The sequence below is a fragment of the Oreochromis niloticus genome, linkage group LG14 (assembly GCF_001858045.2).
Source record: "Oreochromis niloticus isolate F11D_XX linkage group LG14, O_niloticus_UMD_NMBU, whole genome shotgun sequence".
Classification (NCBI taxonomy): Eukaryota; Metazoa; Chordata; class Actinopteri; order Cichliformes; family Cichlidae; genus Oreochromis; species Oreochromis niloticus.
The window spans coordinates 18123916-18147491 of record NC_031979.2 but is presented as its reverse complement, the minus strand read 5'-3'; the positions used below and the strand labels follow the sequence as shown (position 1 = coordinate 18147491).

Genomic DNA, 23576 nt, shown 5'->3' with positions numbered 1-23576 from the left:
ACTGCCTCAGACCTCTGAGGGAAGGAGGAGAAAAAAATGGCGAGGCAGCGCGGTTTGTTAAAGTCGAGAGAGACGGGGACGAGACGAGGAAAGGAAAAGGTGGAGAGGAGGGGAAGAAAAGGAGGAGGAACCAGATGGAGCAGAGAAACGTCTTGAAGAGGAGGATCTGAAACAGCAGGAGGGGAGATACTTACATGATGGATGGGCTCTACCAGTGAGGCGGTACGTAGCTGTACCCAGGTGTCCCTTGGGGCCTGTAGGTTGGCACAGTAACTGGGTGTGCTCCAATTGGGGGGTGTTGTGGCGTTGTCAGCAGAGTCCCTACACAAAGAAAACACCACCAAGGATGTAAAATCAATTTGTACCTGAGCTGCATCTGACAATCAAGCATTTCTTTTTGTGTTTTTGCAGCAAAAAGGCAATAAAATAAAGAAAAAAATGTTTTTTTAAGTCCAAGGAGTTAAGGTAGGACTAAAAAGGTAACAAACGTCCTTTGCTGACAACATTTAAAATACACCAACACGCATTGGCCTGCACCATCTTCACAGACACTATCAGGGCTATTGCACCTTCACCCATCACAGGTGGGCAACAAAAGTATACATTTTCATTTTTCTTTACTTTCTCAGGGCAAAGATGAAGAAAACGATCCTTTAATTAATGCTATAGCTTTTTTTTAAAGCAAAAACAAATTCAAAAGCTTTCATCAGTGCAGTAAAAATAATATTAATACCAATTACAAAAAACACACATCAGATGGCCTCCTGACACAGCCCCAAAGGGGTTTGTGTCTCCCCCAGTAGAGCCAATCACAAATTATGGTCAAGAGTGAAGAAGAGTCATTATGTTGGTACCATAGTAGGCCCACATGGAAAGAGTTCACAGTTGCTTTCATACCTGCGCTCATGGCCATGGTTGTCCCAGCTACCATCCCCATGGCAGCCATGCCGTTGTTGCGAGGAGCAGGTACGGGAACAGGGGCCGGGTAGAGGGCTGTGGAGGGGATGCTGTTAGGCTGCACCACGGTGGTGTGATGGATCACATGTGGCTGAGCGGCAAACACTGGCTGGGTGTAGTACGCTCCCTGTCAGGACAAAACATCGGAAAATCTTCAATGATTACAAAACATTTTAGCAGAAGAAACTTCTTTAAGTGATTTTGCATTACAAGAACAAGCAAAACAGACTGAAACACAATACTTTGAAATGGCCAGAAATCGAAGCCGTCTTCTTTCCACTACACTTTTCAAAGCACCAAATTACAAAACAACAAAATGATGGCCTTATTGTTGTTTTATTGTGTGCGACTGAATCTCAAAACTAAGTTCAATTCAATCTGTTTTCTAATTTAGAAAATCGTGACTGTTTATTTCCCCCCCTCTTTGGATAACCAAGCGTGTTACTACCGGCTAAAGTCTGCCATAACAAGAATCAGCCAACGTCAAATGTCTGCGTTTTCATTCATCCAGGTCATGGTCGTCTAAGGACTTTAGAAAAGAAAGTGAGGGTTCTTCAGCCCTCGCTGATGGTAGAGAGTGACATATTCTGTATCCAAACAGTGTCCCTGTAGGCTGGAGAAATGCGCTTTTCACTCAACAGTCCAATTCTGCAGAACAGAAGCTACCTATGAACACGATAAGTGCTCTGAATTTAAACGAGGAGAATCAACAGCCATGTGACAGACCATTTACTGTCACAAACCGCTTCGCCTAATTGTTTTTAATACAGAGTAAAACGACGCAGACTGAGCAGGCAGCACAAATGTATTTACCGGAGTGGCTGCGTTAAATGGTTCTGGCAGCCGAGCAGCTGCAGCAACAAACCCCATCAACATTTTTCACTGTTAAAGTAACAAACGCCACTCCAGACATCCTCACCTGTGTGTATAGGTTCTGCTGAGGGTAGGCACTGCGGATGGGGTACATAGCTGTCGGGTACGGGGTAGGGGTCGGAGTATAAGGAGGAGGGGCTCCATTTGACTGAGTGGGGGGCACTTTGTATGGAGTTCCTGCTGGAGTATATCCTATAAACAGAAAGAAAAGAGAAATACAACATAAATTCACCAGCTCACCAAGAAGAGGTCTTCTTAAATCTAGGAGTTTCTTATTTATACCTCAATAACACATTAGAATAATGGAAACTGAATTCTCCACACTGTTTTTAGCCAGTTGAGCTCTCACACTGTGTTTTTATGAGTAACTCTATACCTTAAACATTTCATTGTTGTGTGTGTTTCTGTGTTGGGGGAGCAGCAGCAACCAAAGCGAGTACAGACTCACCCGTTTAGCACCAGTCCTCACATCTCATTATTTGCATTTCCTATAAAATCCACCAGATGGGGACGACTGCCATCTTTTGATGGGATTTGAATATCAAAACAATAAAGCCGACAGTTTATGTATATTTATCCAGTTTAAGCGCAAGCTTTGAAGACAGGGGCTTTGCACTGTGTACTGAAAAAGCCATGTAGTGACTGTATGTGAGGTATTTTCAGTTTTTTTCCACGGATTATATTCAGCAGTATACGCTGAAACCAACAACCACAGCAGAGCTGCAACACCATTTCACACAGTATCCCCCCTTTAGCTGACGCTACGTCACTGGATGAAAATCATGACGTTGGGGACAGTAAAGGAATCTGGCTCAGACCGCTGCATTCATGTCCGCTCTGATCTCTGGGGGTGTAGTACCTCTGAGCCGCCACCTGGAGGAGCCTGAAGGTCAAACATGCTACTAGCTAGTTGCTGCTGCTGTGGAGCTTATGAAAGCGCTTTTCTCACACAAGGACAAGGGAACAAAGAGATGCTGGAGCTGCTCTGTGGCTAAAAGTCTGTCTGTCTGTCTGTCTGTGTGTCTGTGTGTGTGTGTGTGTGTGTGTGTGTGTGTGTGTGTGTCTGTGCACACACATACTCTCACATTCATTCTTTGCTCTAACATGCATGCAGGGCATTAAAGGACAATGGTGTGTGACAATCACACAAAAGCCCTGCTGATAGAAAACACTTTGTCTCCTCAGCGGTCTTGAGAAATAATGACCAAGACACGTTTTCTAATCAGACGGAGGCTGGTTTGTCTGGGCGATTCATTGTTGTCCCTGACACAAAATCTAAACATTTGAATTTTCCCATAAATTAACCACTGTGGAGTAAAGGGTAAGATATCTGCAGTCAAGCACACACACACACAAAAAACAAAACAAAAAAACCACAAACCAAAACAACCCTGATAATGAGTCTCGGGTTTCGGCTGGAACAAAGCTGACAGAGCTTTGCCAAAGCATACCTGATATTTGGTTAGACTTCCAAAAGACGGAAAACAAACTCAGGGAGGGAACAAGAGGAGGAAGCTTCAAAAGCGCCGCAGATAAAAAGTGCAACCCCCACCCTCTCTGCTCGAGTACCACACTCAATATTTAAGACAATAGAAAACAATTTAAGCCGCTATCTTCGCTCTCTGCTGAGGAAATTAAATTTAATCCATACGTTCAGTAGCATTTTTTTTCTGAAGGATATTTTAATCAAAATTTAAAGCAATCAATAGATTCTTACATGAATATATATCACATCTTTACTGCTGCTATAAAAACACATTATCGTTATCTCTGAATTCAGTAACAAAGCATGCGTTCAAAGACTCCATTAAATAAAAACATCTTGCTGATACTACAAATCATTGGATTATTCATTTTTCCCTCTGCTCATTATCACTCCCATTCATTTCACCATTCCTACTCTTTTGGGGTTTTTTGTCTTTTGTGTGCTGTTTGCTTGTTTTTTGTTGTTGTTTTATTTTATTGCTCAACGTTGAGCAATCCTTGTTGACTTCCTTCCTCGCCTACACCCATTCAGATCAAATTGCATTACTGTACAATTACTTTTATTACCACAAATCTGCACAAGATTGAAAAATTGATATCCCAAATGAGCAGAACGATGAATTTAATGCTTTCAAGCAATGTAATAAATTTCTTTTCTTATGCTTGGACTACAAGAAAGCCTGCAATCACCAAATCTAAACCATCTATACATACATTTCTGGAAAGCACCGAGACAACTGTAGTCCCATCTGCTGAGGGGACCACACAATGAACCCCAGCAGAGCATGCATTTGCTGCTATATGGGCATTAGCAGCTGCTACTGGCTAGCTTCCCACTCCTTCGCCATTAATGCCCCTTTAGGCTGAGATCACCACTTAATTCATATTGCCTTTAAACGACTCGAGTCTGTGTGGAGCTCTAAACAACATTGTAAGTGCATGAGTGATGGTAATGTTCCGTCAATTTTTATGAGCATGGATCGGTTCGTAACTTAATTGTAACCGCATGTGACTCTGATAACCATTAAATATGTAGGAAACTGTATTTGCTTTAGGTTAAACACGCATCATAAACGGACAAACTCATTACATTTCTATGCAGCACTGCAGAGCCGCAGTAGCAGTGATGGATCCTCTTTAAATTAAAATGTCATCAGTGTGTAATTTATTCAATACATTAAGTGTTAGACAACCTTAACCTTAACACTGACTAACTTTCATTTCACACCATCACATTACTCAACTGCCAGACTGCGCGGTTACTGATTACTCATCAGGAAGACGAAAACATTTCTGAAAATTATTAAGACAAATTGGAGGCACAGTTTGTTCTGGCTTTTTTCACAAACACTCGGTTCTGAGTTTTTAATGATCATTTCTGCATGATGGCAGAATTCACAAAAAGGAAACTAAGAACAGTAATAGCACTGGACTCAAATTCACCAATGCAGGGATGAAAAAGCACGTATGCTAGGAAAAAAAGGATTGTGAATTTATGTACCCATTTAACTCCACCTTGGTGTGAGGTTCTCTCCTGTAATCTTGCTGTCATTTTAAGTCATGTTAGTTTCTCTCCTTTGTGCTGCTTCACTCTGCGTGTGGGCGTAACCGCTCCTAACCAGCTTGGTCTCATGGTAAAACGAGAGAAAAGACTATATTTTTATTTTATTTTTTTTATTCACATGGACATCAATTGTCACATTTTTTCCATTAAAGTCAGCATTCCTCTTAAATTCTTGTATTTCAGTTGGAAGAACGATTGGAGCAGCCTGCAGCTCGTATGCTGTCGCTAGGCTTTCAGCGAGGACGCATCACCCTGACAACCAACAAGTCTAAAAAAAAAAGTGGCAGCGGTTGTAGTTTAACCCAAACAATGATTGAAGTGCTTTTACTGGCTAAACTTAACAGAGCAGTTTTATTAAGGAAGTTAAAGCGCCTCTTGGCTGCTGTTGTGATGAATTGGTGTCATATAAATAAAACTGAATTAAAAATAGCATGAGTGGCAAAAATGTAGTCATGCAGTTCTCTTAAAAAAAAAAAAAAAAAAAAAAAAAAATCTTTCACTTTGTTTACATGTAGATATGAGGAAACTGTGGTCAGGAACAAAAAAAATTGAAATGTCACGAGCTTTTAATAAACTGTTGTGAGACCGTCGTGTTGACTTAATGCACACACAGTCATGTAGACATTCAGAGTCTCAGTAAACATGCCCATCAGTGCTTCATCGGGCAACTAAGAATACCTTTTTTTTTACTAAACTACTAAAACTACATATATTTTCTCCATATTTTGTATTTTACTTTACTTTTCCAAGTTGATAAAATCATTAGTGTTTTTAAACAATCACAACCATGTGGATGTGATGTGGCCGCCTTGGATTTTGAGGCTGGTCGATGTTACTGTTACTTATTCGGGAGCCAAATGAAGCATGACAGAAATTCTTTGTAAAAGTATTTGTCTATTTTCCATTCTGCATTACTTTGCATTAATATAAATAGTTTCTCATGTTTTAACTATTCTAATCTTGTATTCAATTCATTTTTATTTATATAGCACCATATCACAATAACAGTCGCCTTGAGGTGCTTTATATTATAAGGTGAGACCCTATAATAATACAGAGTAAAAACCAACAATCAAACTTCCCCCTATGAGCGAGCAGTTGGCGATAGTGAGAAGGAAAAAAAACCCCTTTTAACATGAAGAAACCTCTGACAGAACCAGGCAAATAAATCAACCCAGCAAAGGCAGGCAGAAGAAAACAGTCTAGTAGCTTAATACTTATAGCTGCATGATAATGATTTGTCTGAATTCATGAGTGTTTGTCTTGCATCGTGCGCACAAACTTCAATGGTTCCTTGTGGTGCGATTATCCTTTATTCTTCTTAGGAAAAGAGAAAGAGCCCCCTAATTAACTCTGAAAATTAGTCTAAACTGACAATTACTCCCAAGATATTACCTTGTTAAATATGAGCTCTCTGTGTATGGGGAGGAGGGTAAAGCTTACCTGGTGGATACCCAGGACTGCCTGTTTGGTACAGGTTGGGTGTGTAGGTAGGAGCTGTAGCTGGATACCCCCCTGGATAGCCTGCAAGACGCCACAGGCGAGACAGAAAATATTAGAAACCTTAACATCGAGCAGAGGGGCCGCAGACACGCACAACTGAAGCCCCCCTCCTCTCCCTAACCCGCTCACTTATTCACACAGACACACAGGTAGGGGAGTATTTGGTTTGAAGCAGGATGTGCACAGATGGCGCTCATTAAAAAAATGTCTGCACCAATAACACAGTTGGCTGAATGCGTCTTACATACACCAATTTGGCAGACGGGACACACCTGCCAATATGGTGTGGGAGGAGAGACAAATTCAGAAACATTAGCAATGCCTGCAGACACGTGTGAGGGATGCACGCACGCATGCACCACGCATCCTCCCGTGCGTCATAAATTACGTGTCGAGCGAACAAAAAGTCAATCTGACCTGCGAAAAAGCTTCTGCTTATAAAAAGGTGCAGGTTCGACAGGGCGAGACAAAGACGATGGAAGTAAAAGGGGGAAAAAAGCAGCACAGAGTGAAGAGAGGGAGTGTAAGCGAGCTAAGTGCTGTTCTCTCCTCACTCTTTGCTATTATTGGCAGACAGTCTCACAGATCTGTTCTGTAGCCTTGAGCCTCCGCTATATCGAGCTTTGGCTGCTGTAGGTTGAGATACGGTCGAATGTAACAGTTCCAATAAACGCAGTTATACGATGGTCGAGATGTTAATCACGATCACACAACATCCTGTGTTTATTTCGTTCATGCTAATGCAAAGAATACTGTTTAATTTAACAACGCAGCAGACACACGCACGCATAAAATTAAAGCACAGCATAATGAGCACTTAAAAATTTACAGATTGCTTCTTGATTTTCCAAGAACCAATCTTCATTGCTTTCAGATTTGGAGGATGTGTTGCTGGTCGGGAAAAAAAAGGAAGAAAAACAAACAAAAAAACCCCCAAAACCCTGAAATCATGAAGATTTAGGGAAACTAAAATTAATTTGTGTTAAAACATTTTTTTTAATTTTTCACTTTTTTGGGGGAAAAAAAGTGGCAAAATCTGCATTTACACTAGAATTCAGTGTTATATTAAAACAACAGCGTCTTGTCAGTTCATCATAAGCAGTAATTAAAGAGTCCTGAATCAGATGATACATTAACACAACAGATGTTGCTACACTCCAGTTAAACATGTATGCCACAATCCCATGTTAATTCGATAGGAGCCATTATGACTGCTACAAGTTGGGTTTTTCCCCTTTAACTGCATGCATTCAATCATGTATTGGTTTCATCACAAAAATAAAAATGGGCACAAGAGGAGTTAAAAGTTGCATCTTAAATATATATATAGCTTAGGATTTCTTCAGGATTTCAGTGTATTATAACCTTTGAGGCCCAAGGTTAACAAAGGCCTATATTTTTGTCTCCCTCCTTTTATCTCTTCTTGCAAACTCACTTCATTGGGGCACTTTGCTAGTACTGGGTTGGACATCCCTTTGCATTTGTAGCACAGATTCAACAACGAAACATTCAGGTTTTGACCCATATTGATAGGATGGCATCACAAAGTTACTGCACATCCATGATGCAAATCTCCCGTTCCACCACTACTCAAAAGATTCTCTACAAAACTGAGATTTGGTGACTGTGGAGGCACTGTTGATGTCTTGTTGATGCCAAGTGTCTATTCTCTGTAAACCTGAGAGATGGTCGTGTGGGAAAAGCCCAGTAGAGCAGCAGCTTCTGAAATACTCAGACTGCACCAACAACTACACCATGTCACTTAAATCATCCATTCTTATGCTCGGTTTGAACTTCAGCAGGTTGTCCTAACAATGACTACATGCTTATTTGCAATAAATTGCTGCCATGTAATTGGCTAATTAGTGATTTTCATTAAAAAAAAGAAAAAAAAAAAAGAGCAGCTGAACAAGTTCTATAATAAAGTGGCCAGTAAGTGTATATACAAGAGAGAGCATATAATAATATTTTTTACACTACTGCATAACTGATTGCTGGAGTCACTGGTAGGGATGTTAATAGACACAAAGTTCTGTTTTTTTTCCCACAAACTTGAATACAATGTCTTATTAGCATTTCTGTCCTATCAGAACTCTGTTAGGCATATCTCAACTGGCTTTAACCTCGGTATTCAGTAGTACTGAAGATGATAGACCTGTACGTCTGTGTACATCTTACCTGTAAAGGCCATATTCTTGGGGTTTCCATATGGAGTTCCAGGCTGGACAGGGCTGTAGACTGGATTCATAGCTGAAGATAACCTGTTCTTACTAGGAGAGAGAAAGAAACAAAGTGGAAAACAGAGGAAACAGTTAAGAAAAGACAAGGAGGGGAAAATGGAGGGAAAAAGAGACATAAGCCATGTAAACTGGAAAGAAAATTGTTACCATTATCAAGCACACTCACACACTCACCACACGCATAATCCCAGAGTCAGATTCTTAAAGCGGCATCCAGCTGAAGGATTTTGCCGGCGTGCAACAAAATCAAGCCCTGCAACTCCCCAACCTCAAAGCAGGCTCAATATAAGCATAGACTTAAAAACACAGACTGCTAGGATTTAAAAGAAAAATGCACAAGTTCTGACACAAAAGCACAAGAATGCTTGGATGAATTGAAAAAGAACGCTTTGGTTTCCGCTTTGGTTTAATGCTGCTACCTGCCTTATTTTCCCATCACTGCACCAACAAGGCGCTACCTTCTGGGTTTTTCAGACGCGGGGCCAGTAATCAATTCGGGCGGGGGGAAATGGTCAGGCTGAAGGTGCCAGATAATGACCCATAAGGCATCCTTCTCCACACCGTAGAAGACCTCAAGTGCACGCTCTTCATTTCCACTTACCTGCTCATTGTGAATACAGGCCTGCGAAATTTCGTGTGTGTGTGTGCGCGCATGTGAGTGTGTGTGCATGCGTGCCCCGTACCTCTTGTGCGTGTCTGGTTGATACATGAAACTGAATTTGTCTGTGGGATGCCCGCTCGCCATTCTTGCTGTATGCAAATGAGGAAGGAGTGGAAGTGGATATGCAAATCTGAAATTAAAACAGCGAGAGGTCATGATTACAATGAACACAAGGGGAAAAAAATTAATTAAAAGAAAAACAACAAAATAATAATAAAAAAAAAAAAGCAAGCACCAGTGCAACAGCAAATGGTTAGTGATAGCAGCAAGGGAGACAGTGATCAGGACCATGTCTGAGTGAGTGTTTGTGTTGACGCTCGTGTCTTTAATGTGCTCGATACAGTGCATGGATTAAAAAAAGAAAAGAAAAAAAAAGGATGTGTGATAACGTCTCTCAGTTTTAAGGTGTGTGCAAGTGAAGCAGTTTCCAGAGGTGCTTGGAGATTATTATTATAGGTGTTAATAGAATAGAATAGCCCTTTATTGTCATTGTACATGTACAAAAAGAAATTATGGATCTGTCTATTTGCATAAACTTTACAATGTGTGTCCCCAAAGGAGAGTGAAAAATGAATATGGACTTGCATGTACATGTGTGATGTGCTGTTCAGAACGACAAGTACAAGAAGCAAAGCTCAACATCAACACAGCCAATGAAAAAGCACAGCAGATCCAGTGAAAGGTGCAAGTGGAAAAGCAACACAACGGTACTGGGGTGGGGGAGGCGGGGGGGTACCAGGCTGAGTTTTGCACCAAGCCAAGAGTAAGCGTGATCCAGAATTATAAGAGAGCTGCACAAACACAGAGTGGAACGGCTGAGCAATAAATAAGGAGAAGAAAGGTGTGTGCGGGCTGTGTGTTATATGAGTTCATGTGCAGCTTGTGTTGATTTTAACCCCCCTCCTCTTAGATATGGGACTTGGCATGTGATGGCAGGGATCAGAGTGGTGGATTGTGGCCTGCAAAACACTGTGTTGGACGTTTCATGGCGAGCCCTCTAAACACGGCACATCCCTCACCCGTTCGCCGTGTAAAAACCTATCAAAATTTATTACGTTTGCGACTTCAGTTTGCACTGATCCATCCTGAGCTTCTGCTTCACGGACAGTTAACAACTGACAAAACACAAACCCTTTACACGATTATAGCGTCGGTGTCATAAGAGCCCGGCATACGCTGTAACGTGGTGATGCCAAACGGCACCAAGTGACACTTCAGATTAGCCAAGGAAGCATTTTGGTGCTTTGTAAATTAGCACTGACGTCAAAACGCCCCAGAAGGCAGACAAATGGATGCAAGCACAAAACACGTGGGTGAGGTTGCTTTTCAGTTGTTTTGTGCGCGAATCCCCTTTAAAAATACATGCTCATCCTTCCCCCCCAAAATAACATGAACCTGTGTGTGTCTGTGGGTGTGCAAGACAACAAGAGTGGTGATATGCAAGCCGTGCCTCATTACTGAAACTCATGTCTCATAGCTAAAGAATGTGTCAGGGGAATTGATTAACCTACTGGCACCTTCCTTTTTCTCTTCACTGCTCTTCGTTGTTTAATTTATCATTAGCCTTCTCTACCTCAGTTAATCAGTACCTCTGCATGCAAAACAACACTTTGATTATAGCAGAATTAAAGTTGAATTTTCATTATTGCAACTCCCAAATTAACAAGCACATCTTAAAAAAAAATTTTTCCACCCAAAAGCTCTTCTTTGGAGATACGTGCAAACCCGGTTACACTGAAGTACTGTGCAAAAACCTAGCACCACCCTCTTTTCTTTGTATTTTGCTTCCAGGGAGCCAGACTTTGTTATAATTTTTTAAAGTGATCTTGGTAATAGTTTTCCAGGCTTTCTGAAGAACTTTCAAACCTTTTCTTGGTACATTGGCTACTTTTTCACTCATTTTCGCACAGAGAAATTATTTTTGTTGTTAAACTACTTAACGCTGACATATGAATCATTCAAGCTTAAAAAAGGCACGTAACTCATGGGATGAAGCGATGTGTTTACACACAGACAACTTAGCAACGAATCACTTCTAAAATTCTATCTTGAGGCACTTTGTTGCTAGCCTGCCAGTAAAACACTTCCTTTGTTCCCATTTCTTTGGTTGAACTTATGAAAAAAACAAAGATAACACAGCCTAAGATGGTATTTTTGCACCAACAACGTGATTCCTAAAGAGCTATTAGAAAATACTGAGGAAAATGGAAAAATGGAAGGACGAGCTAAAGAAATATCTACAGCAGATGAACAATATTTGAAAGTCATGTACATGTATCCAGCATCGTATAAGACCTGATACAGGACTTATATGATACAGGAGATGCATCGGGCAGCTGTCAAGCAGCCATTCTCTAGGAAGGGAACGGAGTGATGAATCAAAATCATCATCAATGTCTACGGAGGAGGTCAGGAGACCGGTAATAACTGTCTACAGAAATCTCTAAAAAACAGTGAAGGCCATGTTGTGGTTTGGAGCTGCATTTCTTGTCAAAATTGATCCAATTATCAACACAGAAAAGTATCATCAGATTTTGACCCACCAGGAAAAAAAAGCTTAATTTTACAGCGTGACAAAGATCCCAAACACACTGCCAATGCAGTGAAAACAAACCTGGATAGAAAAACACACAAGATAGAACATAATCAGTCATGTATGGGCCTCTCCAGAGCCTGGATGTCAACATTACTGAAGTAGTGTGTGATCATTTTACCTAACATTCTCCCATTTTGTATCCTGTTAAGATGCTAAAAATACATTAAAGCAATGCTATGAATTTCAATGTGTTATTGAACAGAAGTAAAAAGGAAACTGAAAAATTGTCACAAAATAAGTCCAAGATAAAAAGGTTCACCAAGGTTAAATTAAGGACAATTCATATGATTGGTAGGCATCTGTTGTTTTCAAAGCACAAAGAAAAACTATTTAATGTCTTTCCACAAAAAATTCTTAATTAAAGAAGAAACCACAAACAACCCAGTTTTGTTCCAGTTCTCAATATTTGGGTTAACAGGCCTTTTTATGAAAAAAACTAAAATCAAATAAAAAGGTACAATAGGCCATGTAAGAGTATTAATCAGTAACACTATATAAGGTAAAAAACCTTATAGGTGTCCAAAACTAAATTTATAAATCCCATTAACACATAGACAAACCATCCCTGAGGTCCTGTCCTCAAAACACACACGTACACAATAACAGCTCTGGATGAATAGAGGAGCGAGAAACGGGTGTGTTCATCTGTTTCACTGCACCCGTGTGAATGCAGAAAAAGGTGATGAAAAGTTAAAACAGGAGAACAAGAGCGGCCGTACAAAGCATCATAATGAGGGTGTGCACAAGAAACAGAGGACTGCAGAAATGCATGTGGTGAGTAGGAGTGTCCAACCATGCCTCCCTTTGTTTTCAGGGGGAGGTGATGAGGTCTGTACTCCTAAAAAGCCCCTTTCTAACCAGAAGACCTTCTGTTCGGCACTGTATTATGGTAGAAGACCATTAAACAGAGTGCGCTTGCTATACAGAGGGAGACTGAAAGAGAGATTTTGCTTTTATTTGTAGAACAGGCTGTAAAAGGGCAGATACAAGTCTAAACATATCCATGCATTTATATACTTCAGAAAGGTCAAAAACACATCCTTACTTGCTTACAGACTATCAAAAAGTAAGCGCTATAGGCAGGTTTGGGTTTAAGGAACAGCAAATCGTTATGGGAAATTACTTACTTACACTTAGATGTGACGAATACTGGGGTCACTTCTATTGCTGCAATTTTAATTTCTAAACTAAAATTTTTTTTATTTGACTTGTTTCAACCTACGCCAACTACATTTCTGCATAACTGAACTGTCTGTGAAAGGAAACTGTGAATACTTTAGACCCTAATTACTGAGACTAATAATGACAGCATTAATTATTGCCATCCTTGACCAAAAGAAAATACTCTCACCATATGTTTACACCATCTATTTATATCAGGTAAACATTTATACCATATATTCCATTTCTGTGCCACGGTTTTTCTTTGCACCATGACACGTTTGTAGCAAAAAGCATCAATCTGATTCAGAAGAATTCATATTTTTCAATATATATTCAGGGAATCAAAACCAAGCTGATATCACAGAGTACTACATATCAATGAAACTGTCTTTAGTTTTAGAAACTGGAGCCCAGTTATTACAATCAGATAAGTATTTTTTGTGTTTTGGACAGAGGCTTTTTTGTTTGTTTGTTTTTGTAATTTAGCTTTGATTTTAAATCAAACAATCAATACTGGATCAAAGTGCAGATTTTCAGCTTCAATTCAACGTAAGTTAAGGCCAAAATCTTCAGGAATTACAAACATTTTTATGCAGTCTCACATTTTCAGAAGCTCAAAATTAATTGAGCAAACATAATCTAAAAAAACAAACAAACCAGCTTTTAATCCTTGAATGAAAATTATTTGCCGTCGATACCTACGTGAAGTCTAAAAACCATGGACATCACCGAGTGTTGTGATTTCCCCCCCTTGAGATGCTCTCCTAGCCCAGTATGTTAACTATAGTCATGAATGACTAACGGGTCACAACTGCTGTTTGAATCCAGATTTGTGCTTTTCAAAGTGGCTTTTCTTTTTACTGCCTGCATTAAACTCCATGCTGATGCACTGCAGACTATTTTCTTCTGTTTGCTGAGCCTTTTTGTAAAAATGGATTTATCTGTCTTTTCGCTCTTCTCTCCTTGATCCAAACACATCTGACTGAAGACACGGGGCTTGCTGCAGTGTAACATCTCTCCATCAATCAAAGGACTGCTGCTCTGACAGCAATGATGAAACTGCACTTGTGATGATAGCATTTTCACTTATCTGTTGACAGCTATTACACTTTCCTGTAGGTTGTGACAATCAAACCAATGACCATGTTACCACGTTTGGCTCTATAACCGCCTCACTCAATTTTTTCTCCTTCTACCTGACTGTGACATTGCAATGATGAAAAACATTATCAGAAAATTGGATTTGCACTGAAAGATGACAGAAACCAACAGATGCTGTTTAGTAGGCGACTGTTACAGGTGACTTCACTGGGCAGTGTTCAAATTCGAAAACTGATTTCATTCATTTTTCCCCCCACCTGCAATCGTGGAAGCATGCTTTATTGCACAGTGAGCTATTTTAAGTTTCAAATATGGTTCTGGTAGGTGTTTTAATAGTATTTTTTTTAAATCCTGCAGCAGAGGAGGCAGAGGAGATGAGGCACTGCTCGGCTGAGACATCTAATGAATATTATACTCACAAGGCCCCCTCAGTGGGTAAGAAAATTACATTAGCTCCATATCTGATGGCTCTTCATCTGACAACAGTGAGACAGGCCTCAATACACAATGAGTGCAGGCTAGAGCTTCTGTACATATTGGCATGCTTTGTGACAACTTTGTTTAATGATTTCTCTGTAAAGTGGACTATGGAGAGGGCAACAGATATTATGAAGCAGTGTCGCAGTGAGGCAGCCTCAATCTGGAACATATACCCAACCGTGCATGGAAAAGAAGGCGTTTTAAAGCCTTACTTTTATTTAAATTTACAATGGCTTGAACATGCTTTGTTTACAGTTACCTCATATTATCTTATAACCACTGTGCAATTTTACCACTAGTGTCTTTTTCATATGTTAAGGTTCAGCTTCCTGGTTAGCATCAATGCCAGACCCTCACCCACAAACATACAGGACTTCTTACTTGAAACAAAAGAGAAACTACCAGTCAGTGCTAACCTGATGTGGCAACAGCATTCCTGATAATGCAAGTGTTATGGCTAGCAAGGATAAAGACAGAGGAATAATAGCCTCTGTTGTAAAGTGAGCATTGATTCTGACTAGAAAACAGCGCGTCTAAAGCAAAAAGGTGCTAATCTTTTAGGAGCGGTGTCTTTTTTAAAAGCATCCAGCTGCAATGGAGGCAAAATAACTTCCTCTGTGATGACCCCACCCAAGTTGGCCAGGCAATACTTGTGCATCCGAGGAATTGGATATCTTGGAGATTGTTTGTAGTTTCCATTTATAAAGCACACTATTTTAAAAAATGACTTCAATCTGCCTTGTTGTTTTAGAAATGGCAGCAGTGGCAGTCCTTTGGCATTGTTCTGTCTGGCAGCAACCTCTGTTGAACCTTGTGAAAAGCACAGCTGTTTCCCGCAGAGTCCATTGTTTTTTTTGTTTTTTTTATCCTGGTAGCTTAAAATGTTGATGTTTCAATTATATGGTTTTTGAATATGTTTCATATAACTACCATGCTATTAGATGTATAAAATAATCCCAGGAAATAATGATATTTTCTGTATTACTCAATGCATTTATTGTTAGCATGTTCAGACCAGTTAGGGAAAACACACAGAAACTGCAACCCTTACATTAAACCACAATAGAAATGTTTTTTTTTGTCTTGTGTACACACAGACAGACACACACGCAGACAGCAAGGATTTACTGACGACTGACTGACATTATTAAAGGAGACCTTCCCACTCCCAGGCTTAACCTGGGTAATTTTTCAGGACTTTGTTAGGCTTAAACTCTATTAGCGGGACTTCATTTTAGCTGAACTCAAAAGCTATAGCCTCAAGGTCTTAGCACAAAAACGCAGCTTACAAGCCTGCATGCTAACAGAGCTGGTATTTGTGTCCGTCTATCTTTTAACGTCTGTGTGACACTCAAGTTAATTTGTGGACGTCAATATAAATATGAGCTTGTTTCAAAATAATAATGTTGGTTCCACTCCATAAAGGGAGACTCCTGCAGCCTGGGGGAGTCAGAAGAGGCTATAATGAGGGAGGAGGGAAAGATTGTGAAAGAATAAAACCTCTCCCTCTCTTTGATGTACTCGCACACACACACAAAGAAATACCATTCCTGGAGAACATGTACAATACGCCACAACCCCCACGCCGACTCCATCCTCCCACATAATACCTCACCAGGCATCTACTCTTTAAGCAACAAATCAAAACCGGTGGGCGTTATCACACTTCAGCATGGGAGAGAATAGTACTGAACAGCTTTGTTTTTTAAGTCCTCCAGAAGGAAAGCACTTCACTGGGGTCATATGATTAAGAAACAAAGAAAATCATAAGACAATAACTTGCTGAGTGTAATTTGGTTTGTAAATTGCTTTTTTAAAATGCAGCAGTTTAGATTTTATAATTGTAGATTTTGTTCTGTAGCATATTAATTTAGCTTCCACTTATTATATTTTAAAGCTGAAATAATGATGAATGATTCCAGCTTTCCACTTTACCAATTAATTTAAAAATAAATAAAAAGCACACACTTTTTATTTTAATAAAATAAACATAAAAAGTGCATTGATGGCAATTTTTCTTTGCTGCTTTCAATTTCAACTGGTGACCCACTGATAATGAGTTTTTGCAGATTAAGATTTTCTTTCTATTCATTATAACTGAAGTATATAAAATACAAAAAACAAAATCAAATTTTCTTCAAAATTTTATTTTCATAATAAGAAAAATTATTAAACTTTAAAAATGGCCCCCAAACTACAACAGGATCTTCTTTCACTAAAACTACTCAAAAATTAAGTGCAAATAATTAACCAACTTGTACAAAAGGTGCAACAGCTTTATAGAACACAACAAATGTCAGGTATTTACATTATTTTCCAGTATAAATTCAGAACCTTTACCTGTATTAATTGATCCAATAAAGTTAGAAGTCAGCGGTCAATGATCAACACAGTGACAGCAGACAGCTCGCCAATCAAGGCAAATATTTAATTTCTACATTGAGGAACTCAATTATTATTACCAGTCTTTTTCTTATTCATGACGCCCTTTTTTTTCTTTTTTTTAAAAAAAATCTGCCAATTTACAGTTTCATGTCACACCTCATATAACACTTGAAACACAGATGCATCTGGGTGCGCACAAGTTTGCATGCCTGGACTTCTGCACACTTTGTTAATATGTGTGTAGAGTAGATACATCCATCCGTCATCATCATCAGCATGTAATACGTGCACATCGGCCGAGGTGCTCGTTTCTGTTGGAAAGAGTCGATGACTCTTATTTCTCTCCTGTGCATGTTTGGGTCATACACTGTATTTAATGGAGGGCGGATAGCACTAACGTAATGGTAGGCTCCTCTGCTCTGCAGGCTACGCCATCCAAAAAGTAACAGCTACTCAGTGTTGTGTATTTTAAGCCGAGGTAATTTATCAAATTTCTGAAGGCTCCATTTTCAATTATGGAGAACGGCTGGTCCTCCAGGGCCATAATTTTCCTTGTAATTGCTTTGGTTCTTTTCACTGCTCATACCAAGAACAGGCTGCTGCTTATGGCTGGCTCTGACCTCTAGCTAGCTTTAGCTTTAGCCACTTTCCGTTTGTTAGCCTCTTTATTCTGGACACGTTCAGTTGAATGACAGTGTTTTAAAGCTGCGTTCCATTTTGAAATGGGAAGTTGGAAATCCCAGTATCAGAGTCTGACTTTTTAAGCTGGAACACCCGCTCGAGTTGGAGTTCCCTCTGAGAAAGTTGGAGAAACGCCACCAACCCCGACTTTACAATCCAAGATTGGAGCAGTAAACATAAACAGTAGTAAAATTGTACAACATCTACACTGTAGTGCCACTGTTGTGTATTTCTGACTCACTAAATAAGCCACACAGAGAGAACTGACCGGCATCTATCTGTGATTGTGCTGCTAGTGTTGCATGAATGGCACTAACTTGCTAAGAAGGAAGAGAAAGCCTCCCTCCCTTGCTTTTGCAGCTACCATCACCGGAACACTGATTCAAGAGTAATATCTGAATTCTGAGGTAAAAGAGAACAAGCAAGTGTCTGATTAGGTACATGCATTACAGAGTGCAAGCTTTGTGTCTTCTTCACTCATAGTAAAGAACCTCCAAGCCAGTGAAGTGTGGCTTAATGGTGTTGTGTGGGAATGTGTTTGTGCCAATCTGCATATGGCAGGTTACACACGTATAAAATGGACCAGCTCGGAATTGAAAATAGTTGAGACTTACCAGTCCGACTGTGGTGTGTGCCGAGGTTGCTGAAAATTTGCATACTCTAGTCCCTGGCTAAAAACCCCCAAACAAAAACCACTTACCGTTGACAACTAATTCCCAACAATAAAGCCGTTTTAAATCCCCCCCAAAATCCTGAAATTAATTTTCTATGACATGACACCTGTGAAACATTATGTGTTCATGGTGCATCCTCTCACTTATAGGTTCAAAAGGTCTGTTTTCTGGGCCTCGGGTACAGCAAAAATCCAAACAAGAATGATGCAGCAAGATGTATAACAAAACACAGATTGAAGGATGAGACTACCAGTGCCTGCTATCTCAATGAGAACTGATATCTATAATCAAGTCCAAGAAACAAATCCATCATGCTGCAGCATTGAAAGGCAGCGTGATTGAATGCCTGATGACACCCCCGTCTTTCTACACAATCAGACCTGCCCTGCAGTGATGAGCTCCAAGCAGCTCTGGGCTATTTTAGATCTAGGACAGTACTATTCACTTTGGGACAGCATCTCCCCTTTTCTCCGCACTGCCTTTCTCCTCTTCTATTCTCTTTTCCTGAATCATCTCATCAGTCAAACACCTCATGGGTCTGCATTCCTAGATTGAGTAAAGTCCTAACAGAAAATAGGAATGACTTCCACGTCTAAAGCACCTAGACTGTTGAGAAGCAGTATCCATTTATGGAGATTGTTACCCTGGTTAGCGTTAGACATTTCAAAGACCTGCGCTACAGTAAAGAGTAATATTGACTGCAACATGCTTGGAATAAAATATCCAAAATATCAACACACAAGAGTAACTTTTTTCCTCTCTTAAAATAGATGATGTGATTACAATACTAAAATTAACAGTGCATGCTGAAGCTGAAGAGCAAAAGGTTAGCAGCATTACCTTCGCTGAGGTTAAAAGAAAGTGGAAAGTGGGTGGTAAGTGTTTATTTAAAGGTGTTCATTAGCAGCTTCTGTCTAACTTTTTAAAAAGACGGCATCAAACAATATGACTTTTAATGAGTTCTCACAGCAACTAGGAAATTAAAGTAACGGCAGTTGGGCTGAACAGCAGAGGAAAAAAACTTGGAAGTCTACAGCCACGCTAATTGCTCAGTGAGACTGCAGTCACGCATTAAAGAGCAGACAACAAGTGTTGAATAGGTGATAAATGGAGGTTAAAGGATCTAAAGACACCACCCCCCCCCCCCCAATAAAGAAAACACACAAAAAAACCACAACACACACATGCAATCAGGTATCATGCACATCCTTAATAACAGGATATTCTACAGATTAACAGTACAGTGTGGTTCTAATGACAGAAAAGGCTCCACAATATTCATAAGGCTGCTAGTATTTTCTCACAGTTTAATGCAGCTGGGAGTGAATTAACCTGAGAGGATTTCCACTGTAAGACCTGATGGCTGCATGCGGTGAAACTCATGGGCTCTGCATAAACAGCATTTGAAATAACAATACATAAAGTCACTGTTGCTCACCTGCAATAATTTTCCACCAAATACTTCTTCTGTCAAAAATGCTTTAACCCTTTGTACCCTAAGCTGTACCCGCAGCTGGTAAGTATCTACTAAGGTCTATTTATAAAAGAAACATTTTGCACACTGTTTTTATGTGTCAGTTACATGTGTTCAGACCTTTAAAAAAAAAAAAAAGTTTAACCTCGAGTCACCTCAAATGCTCTGGACAGCATTTATCTGTAGGAGATCTAGCCTGTTGGTCTGCTGTTTACCTCTGCTGTCAAAAAGCCATATGTGGCGTGCCTATGTCTATTTACTCTTGAGGAGACTGATATGCAAGTCTGATATGAATCGATGAGTTAATAAAGCACATTTCTAACTGATAATTGTGTTACTGAAGCTGAACTGAACTTTAATGTTGTTAGCTTCTGTTAGCAGCTTTTACTGAAACGTTCTAACATTGTCAATGTTAGACATTTCAGGGCAACTGCAAAATAAACTCCCATGTGATACGAGAGTGCTATCAAACTGTTTATCAGAGAGAAAGTGCTGGCATAACTTTAGAGCTTATAACCAGATGCTGTTATAGCCACACGTCTAATCTGCTGACAAGTAACTACGGCACTATCAAGAACAAATAACCATGTTAATGCATGTTTTCTTATGTTACAGCCCTGACTTCAGGGCTTTTTTTTCTTAACCCTAGCAACAGCACTCACAGCAGCTTGGCCTGTACTGCCACTTATCTATAAGCACCTGTGGTTGTGATGGCAGTGTACCACAAAAGATGTGGTTAACAGAGCATCTCTTTGTCAGTTTAATAGGAAAAGTGGAGATGTTTTTGTCAGCGTGCACTCTTACACCTTCAGGCTTTGTAAATAGAGTATCCATTGATACCATGAAACATTTTACTTGTAGACAGTACATAAATCCATCATGCAAAATAAAATATGAAATTTAAAACTTGAGTTTTAACATACAACTTTTACAATAGGCAATGTTAAATATATCAAAATGTGATTGCCATTGGATTCATATTCTGAATAATTCGATCACACAAAGGTATATACACACAAACACAAAAACTCACACATACTAGACCATACAGCTTTATGAGCTAGGACTTGGTGGTTAAACCCAAGGTAAACAATCAATTCTCAGAGGCAGTATTAACAGCAGACAGGCATTATTGCCTGCAGTGAAGGTGGGACTCGACAAATATGGGTGGAGGGAAAGAAGAAAAAAAAAAAAGAACACCATTATATTGCTGTTAATATAGAAAGCAGCAAGGTTTTACAGAGTCCCTGCACAAAATTGTTGTTATTAATGAGTAGGGGGCGTGCAACAGTTACTGATCACAGCGGCACACTTTTCTGTTTTCTCAGCATTGATTTTCTGCGTGCCAAAGAGGACCGAGCCTGCAGTTTGGGGTTTTTTTCCCCTCCCTGTTCTAACCTGTCAGACACTCTGAAGTACTCCACAGCGCACTTCACACCGAGGTGTCACTATAGTAATGTGGCACTCTGTGGGCCACGTCTGTCTGAGGATGCAGCTCTCAAAGAACAAAACTGACACGAAACCTTTAGCATTTCGTCGTCTTCAAATGCAATGACAATGTGAGTGGGAATCACAGTAATTCACAAGAGAATACTATCACAATTTGCTGCCCACAATAATGACAGTATCACGATACATTGAATCTCAAAACACTGCAAGACAATCATCTACAGCACACCATAATATCCTCTATTTATTCACATTACTGTGAGTGGGTGAATTAACTCTTCCTGGCTTTCCGAGGACAATCAGTATTACCCCTAAGCAGCTACACATTTTATAGAAATAATTCTAAAACTATTGATATTTTCCAGTATCCCAAAAAGCTCCTGACACTGAGCCACTGTGCAAAGAGCTAACATGATAGTAACCTTTTCAACACAGCCAAAAATTTAAGTTCTGTTTATCTTATCTGTTGAAAAAAAAAGAAAAAAGAAAAGCAGATACTGTACTACTTCAGACCTAGTTGGCATTTCTCTACTCTTATTATCAATCAGCTAACAAGGTTGTGTTGATGGCCGATTAGGATCAGTGATGGTCAGAGCTAACAGCTATACCTCTGCAATAAACTGCAAAGCCATAATTTTAAGTCGCATCTCCACCTAAAACTGACACTTGCAATACAGACGTGCCTGGGCGTGCACATGCAAGTGCACACGCTTAATTATGTACTTGTGTGCCCGTGTGCTGTGTCTACAGTGATCCATCACCATCATCATCAAATGAGAGATAAATAGTAGGAGGATATTTTAGACTTTTTGATTGATTTAAAAAAAAAAAAAATCAGAGCGTAATGTGACTGCTTCTGCAGAGACGCTCGTTTATCTCACCCACCTAACCGTTTCCTTCCACTGGCCATTTTTCTAAGAGAAAAACTCATCTGTGTGTGGGGAGAAGATGGTGAAGAGCGCACAAGAGACGGGTGAGATTTTTCCCTCTCACACTCACACACACACACAGAATGAGTTAGAAATACAGGTCTAAGTTCAGCTGACATCCAACTGCTTAATTTAACTAACTGAAGTTGGCCAAATCAGTCAGTGTTTTAGGTCAATGTGCAAAAACATTTCTTAATGCTGGAGATCTAAAATAACCCCCTTTGTTCATGTTCCTGTTTCTCTTTGACTCACCACATATTTTATTTTCGTTTTGTTTTTTTGTGTAAGCGTGTGTGTATTTAGGTCACACACAGTTACAAAGGGTAAATAAAGACACCATAATGGTTGGCCCCTCTGCCATTAATCATAATAGGATAGGAATAGGATAATTGGACTATGAAGCAAATTTCCCAACTCTAACATATAGATATCAACACACTTGCAATAAGCTAATAAAGACTAGTAAATTTATTGGTATAGCTCTATACGTTACTAAAGACCAATGTTTCATGTTTTCCACTAGTACCTGACTCTACTGTACCCTTCAGTCCTTTTCCATTATAGTCGAGTACTACCTAAAGTGTATAGGGTCGTAATAGCAGCATGGTTGGAAGTCCCGTGACGGCATTTGAACACCGAAAAAAGGACGACACTGAGGTGATGGTACACCTGCTGCTCAGTGTGTGGCTTTTTTCCAGACTCAGGGACCACTGTGGTTTTTTGTGTAGCCATTTCCCTCATTGCTGGAATTCAAAAATGGCGGTTGTGATCTTCGTAAAGGCAGTGGCATGCAGTCTTTTAGCGTCACATTTTGGATCACCTCAGATTGCTTGGAACCCCGGCCAATTGGGTACTAAAAAAGTGCCAGATAACAAAGAGTAGGTAATAGTGGAAAAGGATTATTAGTAGCATTGCTCATTGTCCTGGTTAACAAGTATACACACTGAAGGCTGGTGGAGAATTTGAAACACTTAGCTAAGACAGACTTATTTCAAGAGTGCTGTCCATTCACACCAGTGCTCTTGTCACTCCATATCTGCTGGGTGTGTAAGCAGCCAAAAACCAAACCTAAACTATATCATGATCATCAGGGCTGTAGCTCAGGAGCTAGAGCAGGTCACCTACTAATCGGAAGACTGGTGGTTTGAGATCCTTCAGTCTGCATTCCACAGTATCCTTGGGCAATATACTGAACCCCAATTGGCTCTTCGATGCATCCGCTGGAGTGTAAATGTGTGTGAATGTTAAACAGAAAGCACTTAGGTAGAAAAAGCATAGAAAAAGGGCTTGTATGAATTAGTGTAAATGAGTGAATGAGACGTGTTTCATAAAGCATTTTGAGTGCTCTAGTGGAGTAGAA

At 39.9% G+C, this 23576-nt stretch overlaps 1 protein-coding gene across 2 annotated transcripts in view; it reads right to left on the bottom strand.

Annotated features, from left to right (window-relative positions):
• fam168a (family with sequence similarity 168 member A) overlaps positions 1-23576 on the bottom strand; it is a 35018-nt gene that overhangs the window by 6071 nt on the left and 5371 nt on the right. Inside the window, exons 2-7 of one of the 2 annotated variants that reach the window (XM_005474657.4) lie at positions 9306-9413; positions 8561-8652; positions 6323-6403; positions 1877-2022; positions 898-1084; positions 195-321 (exon numbers count right to left, since the gene is read on the bottom strand). In XM_005474657.4, coding sequence (XP_005474714.1) covers positions 209-321; positions 898-1084; positions 1877-2022; positions 6323-6403; positions 8561-8652; positions 9306-9367 — 681 coding nt within the window. In that variant the 5' untranslated portion in view covers positions 9368-9413 and the 3' untranslated portion in view covers positions 195-208. The remainder of the gene's footprint in view (positions 1-194; positions 322-897; positions 1085-1876; positions 2023-6322; positions 6404-8560; positions 8653-9305; positions 9414-23576) is intronic. The other variant, XM_003441577.5, reaches the window with a different exon arrangement.